Source organism: Vigna unguiculata, chromosome 3 (genome assembly GCF_037176805.1).
Source record: "Vigna unguiculata cultivar grain cowpea cultivar isolate G323 ecotype 2 chromosome 3, ASM3717680v1, whole genome shotgun sequence".
Taxonomy (NCBI): Eukaryota; Viridiplantae; Streptophyta; class Magnoliopsida; order Fabales; family Fabaceae; genus Vigna; species Vigna unguiculata.
The window spans coordinates 44025645-44045686 of NC_140794.1; the positions used below are offsets into that span (position 1 = coordinate 44025645).

General features: G+C 31.0%; 2 protein-coding genes across 3 annotated transcripts; one reads left to right on the plus strand and one right to left on the minus strand.

Annotated features, from left to right (window-relative positions):
- Positions 1-3706: 3706 nt before the first annotated feature.
- LOC114179404 (proline-rich receptor-like protein kinase PERK9) lies at positions 3707-7187 on the minus strand. 2 transcript variants are annotated; one of them, XM_085670785.1, is made up of 8 exons: positions 6116-7187; positions 5536-5928; positions 5351-5431; positions 5001-5071; positions 4832-4908; positions 4534-4681; positions 4175-4336; positions 3707-4059 (listed from the first exon to the last, which is right to left on the minus strand). In XM_085670785.1, exons 1-8 carry the CDS (start codon positions 6669-6671, stop codon positions 3904-3906), a joined length of 1644 nt encoding a protein of 547 aa, XP_085526911.1. In that variant the 5' UTR covers positions 6672-7187; the 3' UTR covers positions 3707-3903. The 2 variants fall into 2 exon arrangements, with proteins under 2 accessions (XP_085526911.1, XP_027921540.1); XM_028065739.2 differs by having other exon boundaries at positions 5351-5437; positions 6116-7185.
- Positions 7188-12943: 5756 nt separating this feature from the next.
- Positions 12944-17732, plus strand: LOC114179646 (protein INVOLVED IN DE NOVO 2-like). Its single transcript, XM_028066059.2, has 7 exons — positions 12944-13097; positions 13621-14560; positions 14772-14953; positions 15806-15895; positions 15992-16282; positions 16808-17017; positions 17332-17732. The coding sequence occupies exons 2-7, from the start codon at positions 13639-13641 to the stop codon at positions 17560-17562; spliced, it is 1926 nt and encodes a 641-aa protein (XP_027921860.1). The 5' UTR covers positions 12944-13097; positions 13621-13638; the 3' UTR covers positions 17563-17732.
- The last annotated feature ends 2310 nt before the right edge of the window (positions 17733-20042 follow it).

Below are 20042 nucleotides of genomic sequence, written 5' to 3' on the forward strand. Positions count from 1 at the left end.
CAAGTTTTCATGAACTTTTAATTTTATGGGTTAATGTCATTTATGCTTAACAACTATATTCTTATTACTATTTACTCTTGTGTCTCCCTTTTCTACCTATAAATACCATCTAGGTACATGGAGAAAGACACAATAACAAAGACAACAAACACTAGAGTTTTCTCAAAAGTGTTCTTCTTTTCTTCTCTATACTATCTCTTTAAATAGTGGTGTTCATAATAAGTAATGGTGTTCATAAGGTTCGGAGATCCTTCCCTGCACTCGATCGATCTGATGAGTTGTTGTATCTTAGGAGAGAAATGCATATGATTTGAAACACATGATTGTGTATTGTGTATTTATATTACCTTGTGTAGTAGGACCTTTTCTCTCTAAGGATAGCGCTAAGCGTGCCTCATGTAACATCACTGGCTACCCCTCCTCGGGTCCCAGAGGTTGTCAGGTTACTACAGCCCAATGCACCCCAACCCATCATCCTTCTCCGTCCATTCATACTGGGTGGGTTGTTGCCAGTGGGAATCAAACCCCCAACCTGATCTTTAACACCTCTGGCTCACCAGCACAACTGGTAGCATCTACTGGTGAGCTAGAGGTGTTAAAGGTCAGGTTGGGGGTTCGATTCCCACTGGCAACAACCCACCCAGTATGAATGGACGGAAAAGGGTGAGGGATTGGGGTGCATCGGGCTGTAGTAACCTGACAGCCTCTGGGACCTGAGGAGGGGTAGCCATCTGCTGGTGAGCCAGAGGGGTGCCTTTGGGACCCGAGGAGGGGTAGCCATCTGCTGGTGAGCCAGAGGGGTGCCTTTGGGACCCGAGGAGGGGTAGCCAGGGATGTTACACCTCAACCTAAGCTATTTCTACTCCTTACTTCCTTTATTTTTTTTATCTATTATTTGTTATTGTTTTAAGAATTATTGAGTCTCTGATTAATATTCTTTAATTCATATACATGTCAGTATTATTATTGCTCTTATTATTATTATTATTTTATTAATAGTATTATTTGTTTAATCTTTTTCTAACATTCTACATAAAAGAATGTTCTCTTAACTCTAATAAGTGTTTTTATCTTCTATCCAAATCAAAAGCAGTATAAATTTAGTCAAAATAACCCATAAGAAGCCAAACATGCCACTATGCATAACCAACCCAAATTTTACAATGACCAATTCAACAATTTAAAACATAGGTTTACTCATTTATATTTTTTTTTCAAATCAATTAGTTTAACTAATGCAATAGACCAATTCCACATTAAATTCACAAAGTAACAAACAATTAATTCACACCATACAAATCAAATGTGCTAAGATTAAAATTAGCCTCCCTTATATTGGTTAAACTACCATTTTTCTCACAGTTGCTCCTTAGAGCTCTATTTCTCACAAGATGACTTAACTAGAAGAAAATCCTAATTAAGAATTCAAACATATCACCATGATCACAGAGCAACAAAGATTTACTTTGAGCACATCTGAGTCACATGCATTAGAGTATAACGCACATACAAACTCGAAGATCAAAATCACATAAAAAAAAACAAAAAATGAACTTACTTTATTCTTCGATCTAATTGGGTGAATGTGTAGAGTGTTTCACTAAAAACAATCCTACAATTCTTGATCTTCAAAAGAGGAAGATTGGAAACATAAATCTAAAAAAAAGACAAAGAGGAAGTTTAGATAAAAAGTCTAAAAAGATAGTAATTTTTATAAAATAAATTTTTGTTAATAAAATATCTATTTATAGCTTAACATTTTGTTATTAAAATATTTTAATGTCATCTTTTAAATATCACGACTAAGATCATTTTCTAGGTTATGATACTATATTAAAATATATATTAAAAATATATATTAAGAAACACTAGTTAGTAATGATTTTTAATTAATGTTGATTTTTAATTACTGTAACTGATGTCAACAAAGATTTTATCAACTAAGCAATTATTTAAAATTATTTCCGCTAATTTCAATCATAATTATTTTTTTTAATTTTGTTTACTTATTTTGGTAGAAAAAATTTCAGACCAACCGACATTAGTGTACAGATAATTGTTTTAAGATTAGATGTTTCATATTGAAAAAGAAATATTATTAAAATATCTTCCAACATTATTCAAAAAATAATGTCAAGTTATGTCTCGACAATTGACGACAATCAAAGTTGCATTGATGATACATCTATCTAGTTAATATGATGATACATCTATCAAGTTCATATGAAGACAGATATGTGAGAAGAAAAAGTGTAAAAAGTTTTAAATGTTTACTTTTTCAAGTATAATTTAAAATTACTCTATTTTAAATAATCAAATAAATTTCATAAATTTCTAAAGTTTCATTTTTTCAAATTAATTATCCAAAAGATATATCATTATAATATATTTTAAGTTCTATACAAAAATAAATATCATTTTACGAGTTTTTAATCAAACATAAGTAAATTGAAATTCTAAAAATTTACAAATGTATTTTGATAATTTAAAATTTTAAAATAAAAAGATTGGAAATTCTTATACTTTCTCTTGTCTCACCACTATCCATTCTCTTAATACATTGTCTCCTATTTAACAAGTTTGAAATGTTTTTTGAGTTGAGTTTAACGGTCATAGGCTCCCCAAGACATGTTTTGAGATTTATTTTTTCATTTAAAGTTAATATTTATTTTTTTAATATAGATTTTCAGTGAATCTTGACTCTTTTACTAATCTTAATTGGAAATTATTTTTTCCTCACATTAGTCAAAAAGTTGATGGAAAATAACCCTTGGCAAAAGAATTTCAAAAGATAGCTTGAATAAGATAGATTAAAAAATAACCTTGATTAATAACAATGCAAAATATTTAAAATATTAACATATTAATATATATATATATATATATATATATATATATATATAATTTTTTCATAATTTTTTTCCATTTAATAATGTTTATATATATGTTTAATAAAAAAACTTAAAACACTATTATTTGTTAAATACAAATTAACAAATACATATAGTAACTAATTGTAAAAGAAAAACATTAACACCTTTGTTATTAATTGTTGTCTTTTCAATAATTATCTATAAAGTTTATTTGAGCCAAACTCTTTGCAATTATATTTAGATCTGGCTTGAAAAAGTTGGATCGTCAAATTTGATATATTTATTTAAACACATCTAGCTAAAAAATTCAACTTAATAAATGAAACTTAAAATTTGACTTGACTAACTTATTTATATTTAATTACTTTTTTGTATGAAAATTTTCTTTGATAATTTAACTTAATCGATATAGCATTCAATAGTCATTTTAGTATTAGATATTTCCTATTAATTGAAAGTGTGTATAACATTTTAAATTTTTAAAAAGAAACATTATTGAAATTTTATAAATAAAAGATGAGTTATTCATAAATCTTTAATGTTGGGTTTTGAAATTTGAACCTTCTAGCTGGTTTGAAAAATCAGACCTAATTTCAACCTTAATTTTCTTTTTATCAAAAAAAGTTTGAATAGTAAATAATGAGTTTGACTTATTATTTGGTTTAGCTATTCATAATCTACATGGTCATTTTGTTATAGTATAATTTAATATCTCAATATACCCATATGTGTACTTTGCTTAACAGATCAATGACAATGTGATCAATAACAAGGTTCTTCTTTCTTCATCCCACAAAATAACTTGGTTCTGGTTTTCCTTGAAAATTAAGAGATTACTTCAAAGGGCATATCCCAAATGAATTGATTCATCAACATGAGTATACAAATGGTAACTTTACAGAAGAATAAGAAGAGGTTGTTACAAGAATCAAGAGAACACGATGCAGTGAATTTCAGTTCAGGGTTATGTGCACCATAGAAGCGTCACACTGAAACCAACTTATAAAATTTCACAGTACAATATACCCTCTTACGCATTAAAACTTGTGTGGCTCAAAAATTCTGAATTGTAACCAAATGCCATTCTACGTAATAATCTTATTTCTGCGGATTGCTGCGTAGAATCCCCAACTCTCATTCCATTTGAAAGATCACTCGTAGCTAAACCATCAAAAGCTCTAACAACCTGACAAATGTGACGATGATGATGATGATGATGATTCAAGGAACAATTTGTTCAAAAATTGGTACATAACCAATAACACAACACAAAAACTTTCTGCTTCCCTTTCATTAATTACCTGTCCCATACGAGGTCTTCTGGCAGATGAATGTCTCACGCAAGCAGCAGCAACTTCAACCATGCAAATCATTTCACTTTCAACGTACCTTTTTCCTAGCTTTGGATCTTTCAAAATCTCAAATTCCTCACTCTCAAGTGCATCATTCAGCAAGGGTCGAGCCTGAAAAAAAATGGTATACCATCTTCATGAAAATTATTTGCATCTTCAACATTGGTTTGGGTGAAAATGCTGACTTTTCTTTTGCTATATATACTATAATGGTTGAGTCCACAATGAAAGTATGAAATTCTAGTGCTTATGTGGATTTTAAGCTTAATTTTGTACTTCACAAAATGAGATTTGTACGTAATGCTTACCCATTCAACTAGACTCTCTTCACCTGCTGGTTGAGATACATCCACTGGTTTCCTTCCAGTAATGAGCTCCAAAAGCATGACTCCAAAGGAGTATACATCTGACTTCTCTGTAAATTTACCACTTGATACATATTCAGGTGCAACATATCTTTAAGAGGGGAAAGCAAAAAAGGAATCATTGTTAGTATCTTTAGTTTCATGGTAAAATATTTGTGTTATTGTTTGAGCATTTTATATTATGAAATGAGTCATGAATCCGTTATCTGTACCCAGAGAAAATAGTAGACATGTTACTAACCCAAAAGTTCCCACCACATGTGTGGTTACATGTGAATTTGCATCAGCTGCTAATCTGGCTAGCCCAAAATCTGAGACCTATGTGAAACGAAAAAACATGACATAGCTTAGAATATCAATGTAGCAGATAATGTCCATCTTAGAATGAGAAGTGTAATAATAGCACAGACTCGAGCTTCGAAATTGTAGTCTAAAAGAATGTTTGCTGACTTGATATCCCTGTGAATAATCCTAGGATTGCCTGTGCAAAATATAACATTCATTAGCAGAAATAACAATGTTCGATAAAGTAAGTCACCGCTACCAATTCATATTAAAAGTCCCTAACTTCAATAACTGTTTCTAATTAACTGATTAAGAAGAAAGGAGAATAAGTTATATTTCTCCAGCACCCTTCTCTCATACCATGTAAGAAAATTTACAGTCACATTTTTCAGACAAATTCCTACGTAAGTTCAAGTCTCCTAAGAGCTTACAACAACAACAAACACAAAAACAAAAGATATTAATTGATAATTACAGTCTTCATGGAGATAAGCTATTCCTTTGGCTGCTCCAGCCGCAATTTTAACACGGTTTGTCCACTCCAGCACTGGCATACCTTCCCCTTAATTAAATCAGATTCACTTTCAGTAAGCACAGATTAAATAATTGAATCATAATGTGATGAAAAAACAGTCATCGATCACTCTGAAGTAGCTGTACCATGAAGATGAAAATAAAGGGTACTGTTGGGGACATAGTCATAGACAAGTAGTCTTTTGTTCTCTGAAATGCAGTATCCTACCAAGGAAACTAAATGTCGATGATGTATGCGGCTAATAATTTCCACTTCAGCTTTGAATTCTCTCTTTCCTTGACTTCCTGCAATTTGCAGTTGCTTAACTGCTACCTCTCTCCCATCTGGAAGTGATCCTTTATACACACAACCAAACCCTCCCTCACCCAAAAGATTTTGAGTTGAAAAATTGTTTGTGGCCTTCATTAGTTCTTCATACGCAAAGAATGACCTTGAATTTCCCATTCCTGATGGTGTATTAGCTCCAGAAGCTCTTTGCAAACGATGAGCTGAAGAACGGATCTTGAGAAAGGACAAATCTGAACAATGTATACAATTTAATTACTTTCATTATTGCCTTCAAGTTTGCAACAGGCATAACTTTAGATAATTTGAGGATGTTACATATTGCCCTCAAGTCCTCTACAATACTCATTCGTAGAAAGTAGTAAAAGTAGATAATTTTGATTCACTGAAGAACAACAATGCAAGTATTTACAGTTTTACCTGACTCAGATGTTGAGCCAAGAGGGGATGGGAACTCATAACCACCACTCTTAGAAATCCTTTTCTTTTGCCTCCTCAGGCACCAGATAGTAATGCCAATGAAGCCAAACAATACAATTGCTGTCACTATACCAACAAAAGCCACTGCACTAGTACCACCATCACTGCTTCCTGGGCCAGAATCTTTTGCTGATGGAGGTGGTGGAGCCAATGCAGAAGTGTGTGATGGCGTAGAATGAGAATCTAAAGGACTTGTCCTAGAAGGTGGAGGACGTGCACCAGGTGTAGCAGATGCTGCTGGAGAAGGAGAAGAACTCTGAGGAGGTGGCGGAGGGGAAGAAATTGACGCTGGTGGCAAACTTGACGATTGTGGTGATAGTGGTGGTGGTGGTAGAGAAGCCGGAGGTAAGGGCTGAGATGGTAATGGTGACGGTAATGGTGGTAGTGAAGTTGAATTGTAAGGTACTATGGGAGAAGATAACTGTGGTGGCGGTGCGGTGGTGAATGACGCCGGTGCCGGTGACGGTGACGGTGACGATGATGATGGGGTTGACATTGTATGAAGTAAATAGAACTAGGGTGTTTGTTTGAGGTGTGGTGTGTCATGTAACGTTCGCATAATGAGAAACTAAGGTTGGGGTTGGGAAAGTTTAGACAGCATGTGCATGTTGGGGTCAGATGATGAAGTTTAGACCTTAAGCGATGCCAAAGGAGGAAACTTAAGATGAAGAAAGTGGTAACTGTCAGTGTCACCAACCGAAACCAATGTTTCAAGACTCCCAACTCAACCGCCAGTTGCCAAACTATGATGTTCCACACTGATCTTGTATTACTGATAAACTAGGTTTACCCATTGCACCTTTGTGCATAAAACTGTGTTACAACAAAATGCAGATACAAGCAAAGCATTTGATGCTGATATAGAGTTCTAACCTTCAGGGATAGTGTATGTGACAATGCCACTGTGACAGAACCTAAAATCATCACAAAAAATCACCTTAGAACGGAAAGTGCTCAAGCTAAACACCTTTGTTTCTTAGATCAACAATGTTTTGGATATCTAATAAGTTTTTTTTTTTTTTCGAGTAGAAAACAAATTGTTTAAGGTTTTAGTATTATCTTAATAGGTTATATATACTTCATGTTGGTTGGCTAAATTGAAACAGATATAATGTAATCAATTTAAAATGATGAAGAAAAAAAATATGAATTAAGTTTCTTCTTTACCTAGAATAATTATATATGACAATATTATTATTATTATTATCATAAAATATTTTAAAAATATTTAAGTTGATATATGAAAGAGACAAAATGCAATTTGTTTTTAATTTTAATTCAAAATTTTGTAATTCATTTTCCATTTAAATAAAAAAATTATTAAGTATTCAAAAAAAAAAAAATTGTATATGAAAACCTACTTGAATATTTTGTCCAACTGGTCTGCAAATTCCGGGAAACTATGGCATTAATAAATCACATGGACGAAGTTTCCTCTTTTGTCATTTGGTGAAGAACTATTTTCTGTGCAATATTTTCTTTCATAATCAATTCATTAATGTCTCATTTTCAGTTTTCCATTCTTCTAGTTTTTTTTTTTTTTTTTCTTGAAATTTGTCACCCTCAATTATGATCTTCATCGGGTGTTATGTAACTCTCACGTAAGATAAGTTCCCTCGTACATGCCACTGAGGTGAATAACACTCCTCAAAAATCATAAGTGAGCTTGAAGCAATTTATATACTATATAATTTAAATTGTATCATTATTTTAACTCACTGGATTTAAGCAGACACCCCTTAGTTTACGAAAAGTTCAATTTAAAAAAAAAATTGAAACACTTTTATAGATAAATAAATTTCAAATTCTTTATTCCACAAATTTAGCAATATGAATAAGTTTTTTAATTAATATTTACAATTAGATGCAAATATTAATTTGTATTTTCTTTTACAAATCCACGAGTTAAATTGAATTTACTTTGTACAATCCCAAGCATAAAATTGTAATCAATAATATTAAACTTTGTATATTTCAAAAACGATTTTATTCATTGTTGTTTTCTTTATAGACAATGAATAATATGTTTTTGTTTTTTTCTTTTCTGAAAATAATCTTTTTCAGATGGTGTAGGACCGGTATAATAGGAAAGCCTCTTAAGTTCTTACAGTTTGTAAATGTTTATAGACATTCATAGCGTATCACAAGATCATTGGATGAGATTAATTAGAACTCTAAATGTATTAAGTAAAAAAAAATGAACTCTAAATGCACTAAGTAAAACAAAAAGAGTAAAAACATTTTCATGGCATTTTTTGTGTCGACTATGACATTAGTACGGTTCAATTATTTTCTGTTTATTTTATAACTAAAGTGACATAAATATAATTAAATTGAAAAATATATTAACAGAGTTAATTAGGAATTCACGCTAGGATGAAAATATAACATAACAGTTTAGTTTGTTATGTATCTTGTGAAATTTCTTTCCTTTATTTCTTTCAATTTTTTGTCGTCATGTTTTAGTTAATGGTTCATTTTCTTATCATAATTTTGAATTAATTTATCTGTTCTAGCTCTTCCTCTTTGCCTACATGTGGTACTATCAATATTATTTCTCCAACTGTTGTTTTCACCTCTATTGAATTCTTGAGCTTGGAGTGTTTGGATAATTTGTTTGTCATCATATGGCTGCTAGTAATAGTTCTTCAACTAGTAATATTTCTCAATCATGGATTGTAATAATCCTAAATTGGTAAATAGTGATCAATCTTATAACCAAATAAAAATTATTATATTAAACATGATAATTTTTTTGCATTAATATAGGTCAAAATCATTGAGTGATTTTAGATAAAAATTTATTAAGCATGACAACCAATTTCAAGCATGAACAATAAAATCTAATTAAAAAAAGTAAAGATGGAATATATATATATATATATATATAGATATATATATAGATAGATATATATATATATATATATATATATATATATATATATATATATATAATTTTATTTTTATTTTTTTTTGTTTCGATACATCCAATAAGTCTTACATTGTTTAAGAGTCGAGGTCAATCCCAGTTTAAATACTCTCCTACCTCCTTTCACCCTAGGAAGGTGTTCAACTTTTGCATCTCTGTCCAATGTGAGACTCATAGTTGCATTCTCAACAATTTCCCCTTCAACGGTAAATCTCTTCCAAGATAATGAGTTTATAAGTCTTTATCCTTAATATTTGACTTGGACTCTCACTTGAATCATCATTGGAGAGACACAATACCAATGATACCTTTGCCTAACCTTAAGATAATATGTTTATAGATATTTTTTTTCTTATAAGATGCTCGAATGATGACTTTCTCTCCACTTTCTTTTCATCATAAGGGATTTACACCATCAAGAGGACTTAGACAATGTGACCCTTTAACATATTTTGTGTTTTTTAATAGTGACAAAAGGGTTGACAAGTATTGTTAGACAAGCCAATATGAAGTGACAAAAGAGGTAAAAGTGAATATGTTGTACTTCGCAAATGACGTGTCATTATTCCTCTATAAAATAGGTGTCAATAACATTGTGGTCATTAAGAGTATTTTGAGGTGCTTTGAACTTGCATCAAGTCTAAAGGTGAATTTCCATAAGAATAAGTTAAATTGCATAGTGATAGTAGAAGATGAGTTAAAAAGAAGTTATTACTATTAAATGTATGCATGTGTGATGTGCTATGTTTTTTATGATGCCCATAATAGATTTACATTGTTAATTTGACATAAATGTGATATCCTAAAAATATCAATCTGTTGCCACCCACGTTAGTTGACTAGGTTGCTAATATAGCTAACTACGCATATTCTGGAACTTGATGTTTGGACTCTGTTATAATATAGTTGACTAGCCAACTAATGTAGTCGACTAAGTTCGTGCCTGTAGCAGTTGTTACACAAAAACAGTTTCTGCACTTCCCGATAATCGACTAGCCAACTAATGTAGTCGACTAGGTTCGTGGCTGATTGCATCTGTTATATAAAAACAGTTTCTGCAATTTTTGAAGGAACTGAAAAACTAGAAGAAAGAAAGAGAAGTGCGAAACAGATTCTTGGAGCAATCTTGGAAGGTCTTCTTGAAGATTTCTATCAAAACACATTCATTGTTGACTTGGCAAGATGAAGAAATTTCAATCTTGGGAAATGTGTACTCAATCCATTTTGTAGTCTTTGTTTTTGTGTTTTGATACAATTCTGAAACTGTTTGTTTCTGTTTTTCTGTCCTTAGCAAGTGTGTGTTTGCCTTGCTGTTGTATGGTTGTGCAAGTGTGTGGATGCCTTGCTTTTGTGTTCCTTTGTCTTAGAATTTAGATTTATCAAGTGTATTTGTAAGTCTTGAAATTCTTGTGATATAGTGAATATATCTAGTTGTGGTTTGTTAGATGAACTGGATGTAGATTCGTAAGAATCGAACCAGTATAAAAACTCTGTGTGCTTTATCTCTTTCTCTCTATATCTTGTTTTTGTATAAATGCTCCATACATTAAGCATCAAACCATACTATTTCAATTGATTCAAAAGCAAAGGTTATTACCAAAACAATTTCAAAAGTGCTAAAACTGGACAAAATTTGTTAATACCAATTCACCCCCCTCTTGGTTGTGAAATATTGGAGCATCAATTCTAACAGAAGTTACATTATTCTAAGTTGTGGATTGATGAAAGTACAATTCAAATGGGCTACCAGATAGATTAGGAAAGAGTGGATGGAGAAACAAAGAGATTAAAGAACTCATTCTTACAAAATTTCTTATGAATAAATATCCTATTATGATTTATGTATATTAGATTTATGAATTTTAATTTTTCATTATGATGTTTCTCTAAAATTAAATTTTTTCTAAACTAGTATAAACTCTAATTATGATTTTAATATTCTTTTTATGAAATTAACATAAACCCAATATATATATATATATATATATATATATATATATATATATATATATTTATTTATTGAACAAACACAAATTCTCAAAATTTAACAATTTAGGATCAAACTAATTTAAAATCAAATTCCCCTGTATACTCTAGCTTCGTTGAGTAATGCTTTTTCAATACTTGACCCGAACATAAGAAATTATTTTTCATATTAATAACATAAGTATATGTTTGCTTGCCATTTTCTTTTTCTAATAAAAATTATGTCAATTCCTTCTACGAAAACAAAATTACTTACAAACTTCACCTTACTATTGACATTTTCATTACATTCAACAAATCAATTCTTCAACTCAACTCATGTACCTTAATCAAGATACTAAAATAAACATTTAATTCTTGTTTATTATAATCATGAGTGCTAATATAATGTTCGGGTAACGTTACTCAATAAAGCTAGTATGTAGGGGAATTTGATTTTGTTTGATATCAAGAGGAAACTAATATTAAAAGTTCCTGTAAAAGCAACACATTTAATATTGACATCCAAACTTGCCAATATAAGTATTTTGTAACAATTGTAAAATATGAAAAATGTCATGGCATCTGAGATATGATCATTTAAGTTGGAGAAATCTTGAAGAAATGAGTAAAATAAAATAAAATTGGTGCATGGATTACTAATAAACAACAACCAAATGACTGTGTTCAAGGTCGATCCAAAACTTATAATCCATTAAAGTTAATGTAGTTTGATGTATGTGGACTTATGAATGTTGCAATGTTAGAAGCAATTTAATTTTTTGTGTATGATTATAGACAAAAATCACAGGTACACATAAAAAAAGAAGGCTATCATATCATGCTAGATTTGAGTTTAAAATCAATACTAGATGTACAATGTGCATTTAAGGTAAGTTATTTGGTTTCAAGTATTAAATTGCTAAACTTAATGCTGAGATCTACTTAAAATTAAGTTGTTTATTATTAATTCTTATAAATGATGGAATATGTACTTGTTTATTTGAGGCCTCAGATTATTTACTACATGATTTTGGTGAGAATTCATATCATAATTGTTCATTGAATAATCAAATACATGTTAAGTAAGAACCCTTCCGCTTTTGCTTTTTCTACTTCCGCCTTTCTTAGTTTTGTTACCTTTTTAATTCTTTTATTAAAATCTCAATTCAATTCAAGCAATTACAATAATAAAAAAACTACAGAAGTGTAATATTAATATATATTTGGCTCAAATATCTATGTATGCAACCGCAAAATTTTAATTGGAATAATGTAAAATATAAAAGTATATTATCAAAGTGATGTAAATATAAATTATATGTATATATTTTAATTGGAATAAAAATTACACTGAAACCTCTCAGTTTTTTTTTTCTGGGTCATTTTCTAATAATCTGAGAGTTTTTATAAGGAAGAAAAATTATATATATATATATATATATATATATATATATATATATATATGAACAAAAAAAATTAGAAACTTAAAATAACCATCAAATTATTAATTAAATTAACAGTTTTATCAATAAATTGTATACAGTAATAATGCAATTTTTTTTTCAAGACTTTGAATATACTTTCTACCTTATTTGGGCAATTGTGTACAATTTATAATGCAAGTGAGGTGCCATATAATATTTAAGAAACTAACACAAAAATATTTATATAACATAACATGAATTCACTAACCTGAAAATAAGCTTCAGAAATTCAGATTAATAAAATAAGTTCACATTTCTAATATATTCATATAAATTTCAACTATTATTGACGTAAACATATTATTCAAATCTTCTTTTACAAAAACAATTACACTTTTTAAGATTCAAAATGGTTACCTAAACCTAAAGAGGAAATGAAGAGGCAGCAGTAAGGACGGTTAAGGCGTGAGCAGCACGTAACAGGTATTATCCTGAGGGTGCAATATAAAAGCCCCAAGTCCTCCCAAATCGCATCTTCTTCTTACCATTTCTCATTCCTCACCTCTTACTTCCAAGGAGCTTCCCATTTTTCATTTCGCTGGTCACTTTCTTCTCTCTGCATTTTCATCCAATTGTTTTCTCTATACTTGTCTTCTTCATTGTATTTTATGCATATTCCAACTTTCTGTAGTCTATATACTTCAATGTTGTTTCGATGCTGCTCACTCTGCTCAGTATGAGTATTGTATGCTCCGTTTTTTTTTTTTTTGTGTGTGGTAAAGTTATTACAGCTTGTTAATCTTAGTGGTTTGGTTTGCTATAATACTTTTTGCATCTTTTTTTTTTTCTTGTATTTATTTTTTTACTTGATAGTTTTCAGCTGTTGCGTTTGTGTTTGTTCAGATTTATCTCTTATACAGTGTTAAGTTTTCAGTTTCATATTTCAGAGAATCTTCTAATATCTTATTTGTCAAGTAATGGAGGATTTGATTGCATGAAGTATGATGTATTGTGATAAAAGTTCTGTTAGAGTTTAGTGTTTGTCCCAGATCTGAATGTGATATTTAATAATCTGTCTGCGGAGCGAATGAACGGCATTCACTGGATTTGTATTTGTTTTTCAGGTGAGGAACGGAACTGTAATGTCTCACAGCAGTTCTGATGAGGATACTGATATTAGTGAATCTGAAATTAGTGAGTATGAAGATAAGAGTTACGAAGAACTGAAGAATGGAGTACAGAATGTGAAAACCTGGAATGGGAATGGGACTTTCGTATGTCCGTACTGTCCTAGAAAGAGGAAACAGGATTATGTGTACAAGGAGCTCCTTCAACATGCTTCTGGAGTGGGTCAGAGCAGTTCAAAGAAGAGAAAAGCAAGAGACAAGGCTAATCATTTGGCTTTAGTGAAGTATTTGGAAAAGGATCTCATGGATGTTGATGTTCCAGCAAAAGATTCAAAACCGACAGATGAAAGTGATCCTTCTGTTTATTCTGATGAGCAATTTGTGTGGCCTTGGATTGGAATTGTTGTTAACATTCCAACTAGGCGGACAGTAGATGGACGATGTACTGGGGAAAGTGGTTCCAGGTTGAGGGATGAGTACAGAAGCAGGGGTTTCAATCCCGTTCGAGTCAATGGTCTATGGAATCACCGGGGTCACTCGGGAACTGCCCTTGTGGAATTTTGTAAAGACTGGCAAGGCTTACAAAATGCTTTGGCATTTGAAAGGGCATATGAATTAGATCATCATGGCAAACGGGATTGGTTTGCTAATTCTGAGCCGAAGTGTGGCCTTTATGCATGGGTTGCTCGAGCAGATGACTACAAAATGAACAATATTTATGGAGAACATATGCAAACGATGGGTGATGTCAAAACCATATCTGAGCTTATAGAAGAAGAAACTCGAAGGCAGGATAAACTTGTCTCTAATTTGACTAATATTATTCAGGTCAAGAACCAGCACTTAAAAGAGATCGAAGTGAGATGCAATGAGACGACACACAAAATAGACTTGGTGATGATGGAAAAAGATAAACTCGTTCAAGATTATAATGCTGGTATATATTTTTTTTGAGCCTTAGGACCTAATACGCATATACTACTTGAACCATTGTAGTGGTTGGCACCATAATATTTACCATTGATATATTAATTTCTTAATATTATTGTGCTGGAATACAATTTTATATTTTAACATTTGATTATTATTTAAAATGCTGCTGATCTGTGCTGACACCACTGTTTTATGCTATGATTCCTTGTCTTAAGCGACAAAGAAAATACAGTCAAGTGCAATGGATATTCTCAAAAAGATTTCAATCGATCATGAAAAGCTTAAATTGCAACTAGAATCTCAGAAAAATGAGCTTGAGCAGCGGAAAATCGAATTAGAAAACCGTGAGGCAGATAATGAAAGTGAAAGAAGAAGGCTGGAAGAAGAAATCAGGGAGGTATAGTTTTTTTTATTTCTTATTTTGCTACATCTCTTATATTATACTATGATTGAAATTCATGTGAAATTAAGATTGAAGAAATAATATTATTTGTTTTTGGTAGATAGGTTTTTCTGGTTGATGTTTAGATTTTTCAGAGCTTTCAAGGAGGACGTAGTTACCATGGTCAATAATTTATCAGATTTTACTTATTGGGTTTAGTGATTGAAAATTGATAGGTTGCAAAATTGTTTTCAAATGAATTTGTGGATAATGAATTCTGACAACACTGGGAACATAAGGAATCTGTTTTCTATATGTGATTCATGCTGATAAAGGCCCTGAATCCAAAACATGCTAATGTCTGGATTGCTGGTGTGTTTAATTTTAAAGTATACTATTTAATGATTCAATCCTTGATGGCAATTCGTAATTTGTGTGTCCGTAATTTTGATCTAGGATGTGATCGTGTGCCTTCTTAAGTCACAAACACATGACATTACACTGTAGATTTGATGATCCTGATATCTAGCGGTAATTGCGAAGTATTTGTAATAACTAAAATTATGAGATCCATTCAGTGGTCATGTACCAAGGCCAAACATTATTGAGATGATATGTAAGGAAGCGACAGAGGATAAGAGTGATCAATCTAGAGTTGTACGCCATAGATATTCATGGAATGGGTTTTCTGTTTTTCCATTAATTTTGTTTATTTCCCATTAATGATTTTCCTCAAGGACTGTGTCTAAATCAATTTTTTTTTTACATAACCTGTGTTTTTTCTGTGCTTTTGAAATCATCTAAAATAATATTGAACTTGTGGAAGACTTTGTTTAACACTGCCGGCATTTATTGTTGGACTTGCAGAATGCCATGAAAAATAGCTCTCTTCATATGGCTACTCTGGAGCACAAAAAAGCAGATGAAAATGTTATGAAATTGGCAGAAGATCAGAGGGTGTGTTACCTATAAACTTTGTTAATAACTTAACATATATGAGTGTGTCAGCACCATGGGATAGTATTAATGCTATTTAAATACCTATTTATTCAGAGACAAAAAGAACAGCTCCATGCTAAAATCCTTCACCTTCAAAAGCAACTTGATAAGAAACAAGAACTGGAGTTGGAGATTCAGCGATTAAAGGGCTCATTAAATGTGTTGAAGTACATGGAAAATGATGATGATGGTGCAGAGGTTCTGAAGAAGGTAGATTCTTTACAAAAGGATTTAAGAGACAAGGAACAGTCACTTGAAGATTTAGATGAGTTGAATCAAGCACTAATTATTAAAGAGCGTGTGAGTAATGATGAGCTGCAGGAAGCCCGACAAGCACTGGTTAATGTAAGATGTTTTTTCAAATATATCTTTCTACTGATTCTTCAGACAAATTTGATGTAGCATCTCAATGCGGTCCATTCCAGTATCATTATTAATTCAGTTGGCTTAGGGCTGGGGGTGTTTTTATGAATTAATTACTTGTCTGTCTAAGGTGTCGTATTAATTGAAATACATGTGTTCTTATACACACTAAATGTATATTTTTGTAGAGCATTCCACTTTTTTCTATCTGTTTAACTGTGGTGTTAGCTTTTATGGTTCATGGCAAGGTAACTGAGTGATTTGAGTAAAATTAAAATCTTATCATTTTATTCCATCAAATAGACTCATAAATACTTTAATGCTTTTCCCATTCATTACTTCATCTAATTATGCAGACGAAACCTAACTGCTATTATGTGGATATTCTCTGCTTATATGTTTCATTACTTTTATTGTGGGTGTTTTTTGTGAAAATGTTTTGCAATTCTTGAGCTTTCTTGGTATTGCTTCTCAAGATTTAATAACAATATTTTGTCTCGCTGGCAGGGTGTTAAACAACTATCATCTCTTGGAAACATCCGTTTGAAGAGAATGGGAGAACTTGACACTACGCCATTCTTTGAAGCAATTAAGAAAAGATATAATAGGAAGGAAGTTGAAGAGAGAGTTTTAGAACTGTGCTCATTGTGGGAAGAGCATCTAACGAACCCAGATTGGCATCCATTCAAAGTTATTATGGTTGAAGGGAAAGAAAAGGTGCCTGTTAAACATATAGATCTCCTGAAATTATCTTGGAGTCGACGTGCTTCATTGCATGTCACACCTGATCAAACTTGGTTCACTCTATTATTTATTTACGAGCCTATAAATATTTTGATGGTCTTCATACTCTAGATTAGACTAGTTTGTCTTTCTGAATCTTAAATTATTTAGCCTATTATTATTAACTTCAGCGTGTGTTTGGAAGTTGGGTTTTGGTGGGGATGGTGATTTTTTCTTGATAAATATTCTTTGATTTATTGGACGAACACTTGCACTTTATAATCCAACTTATACATTTTTCATTTCAGGAAATTATTGAAGATGACGATGAAAAGCTGAAAAATTTGAAAAAGGAGTGGGGTGAAGGGGCATATAAAGCAGTGGTACAGGCATTGTCAGAGATAAATGAATATAATCCTAGTGGGCGATACGTAACCACAGTAGTATGGAACTATAAAGAGGGAAGGAGAGCAACTCTGAAAGAAGGAGTACAACTTCTGTTGAATCAATGGAGGAAAATGAGGAATGGAAGAAAATGAGGAAGGTTTCCAGATAGGTTATTGCATGTGTTTTCAACTATATATGGCTTTAGCTGAATTTTACAAAGAAAAAAATTGACCCAAACGCACTTTGTCTCAATACTTTCACAAATATACACATTTGATCTCTATAAGGTTTTAATGGCAATTTGGTCTTCCATTTTTCACAATTTTGGTCTCATGTTCATATATAATCTAATTGCTTTCAAGAAATGATACATATATGTAACATTCGTAGGTATTAATTTTCGGTTGAAGTATTCATCAAATTCTTTTCTCAGATGAAGAAATTTGAATGTGTTCCTTTGAATTTATCTAATGTTTAAATATCAATCTCTTTAAATGAAAAACATTGTTACATATAGAGATTTCTTAAAAAAAAGTTCAAAGATTTGTCCAAGTAATTAATTGTACCTCTTAGTTCAGGTACATTTATTAGTACCTATCTGTTAACATTTGGAGGAACACCGTTACACCGATGGATGGAGTGCGATATATGCTCATCTAGTGGAAGGTCGTCTGGTGAGTTAAAATATTTTTATTACGAGATAGTACGTTTAATATGATTTCAGGAAAGTTTATTATTACATCCATGTAGTAGTATAATAGTAATAGATGTGGTGTGTAACATGTGATAAGAAGTTGAAGCTGATCAAAGTGAAAAATGGGTGTTAAATTGTGATGGAGCATTCATTATTTGAAAGGCTAATAATCATTAGGTTGTAATCTATGTAGTTATTTTTGCAACTTGTGTAGGGTAGAATAGAAAATTCATACTGAATTTGTTGATGAATGTTTTACATGTTTTCCTAAAATGTTCTGAAGCGAAAGTTATAACTTTAGATTCAAATGAATATTGTTTGTGGTCTAATTTGTTAGACAATGAGTTGGTCACTCAAAGAATAATATTAAATATTATGTAAGAGATTATTGCTTAAACGTCTAACTTCACAAGCTTTTTTTATTTTTATTTTTATTATTTAGAGTTTTGCGTTTTATATTGTTCATTGCGCTTTAAAACATTGTATACAAATATGCTTCCCAACCTAATTTCATCTTTCATGAAATGATTTATTCTAAAGTTTGGAGAATTCTTTTGTTAACTTTCCTAATTAAATAGAAAAAAACAAGTTTACCGTACACAGAATAAATGTGTAAACATTTAAATAATCACTATTTAAAAAATATATAATATAATATTTTATTATTTAAGATTAAAATTCCGGGTTAAATATGGTTATGGTCTCCTAAGGTGAAAATTAGAATTAGTTCATTTTCAAAACTTTGATTCAGTTTAGTCTCTAACCTTAGACATGTATAAATTTAGTTATTTTAATCAAATTTTATCAAGTTTATTTGACGTTTCAAACATGTTTCATCATAACATTTGAGTTGTTTAGATTGTTTGATACATTTATGCTTCAATGTTAGCCAAGTAAGTATCAAGAACTGTATTTAAAATGTTAAATAAACTTAATAAAAATTGTTTAAAAAAACTAAATATATATATTTCTAAAGTTGAGAAACTAAATTGAGTCAAAATTTCGAAAAATAATTAATTTCAATTTTCACTAAAATTTAAGTGAAATTTAAGAATAAAAACATATTTAACCATAAAATTAAATAGATGAAAACTTTAAAAGTAAAGAGTTATGAATATAAAATAGTTTAAATTAAGAATGATATCCATGTTTATCGATTTTATATATATATATATATATATATATATATATATATATATATATATATATATATATATATATAAAGATTTTTAAACTAAAATTCAGTTCAAATTTAAAGTGAAATCAATTAATTTCAAGTAATAATTTATGATGCACGAATAAAATACATGTATCGGATACGACATGTGTATCGATTACGACACATATACGTGTATCAGATATCATACAACATGTATTCAATACGTAATATGTGTAAGGATGACAAAGTAGGTTAGGTCTAGACTAGCCTGTCATCTCAACAAAAAAAAGCAGGCCAAGTCAACCATATCAACTTGCCAATCTGGACTAGCCCGCCCAATGAAACTCGCAAACCCGCCAATACGGTCAGGCCAACTCGCATCCTATTATTAGACAAAAAAAGGCATGTGCTGCTCATTTGATTGGGTGGTAGGGTTTATTAACTAAAATCAAAACCAAAACTGGTGAGCCAGACTGCCAACCCGCTCTATTGCAGGACGGGTTTCACGATTCAACTCGTTTTCAAGTCGCGAGTTAGCCTGGTTCGACCTATTTTTAGTGGGCTAATGGCGGGTTGGACTGACCCGTTTTGTCACCCTTAGATAGGTGTATCGAATACGATATATATTCGATACACCGATACATTTATTTTGAAAATAATATAATACAATAGGTAATATATGCATATTAAAAAATGTATAATAATTTTTAAAAACATGGTAAATATATAATTGTTATTGTATGAATTCAAGTAAAAATCATATTAAAGTTGTTAACATA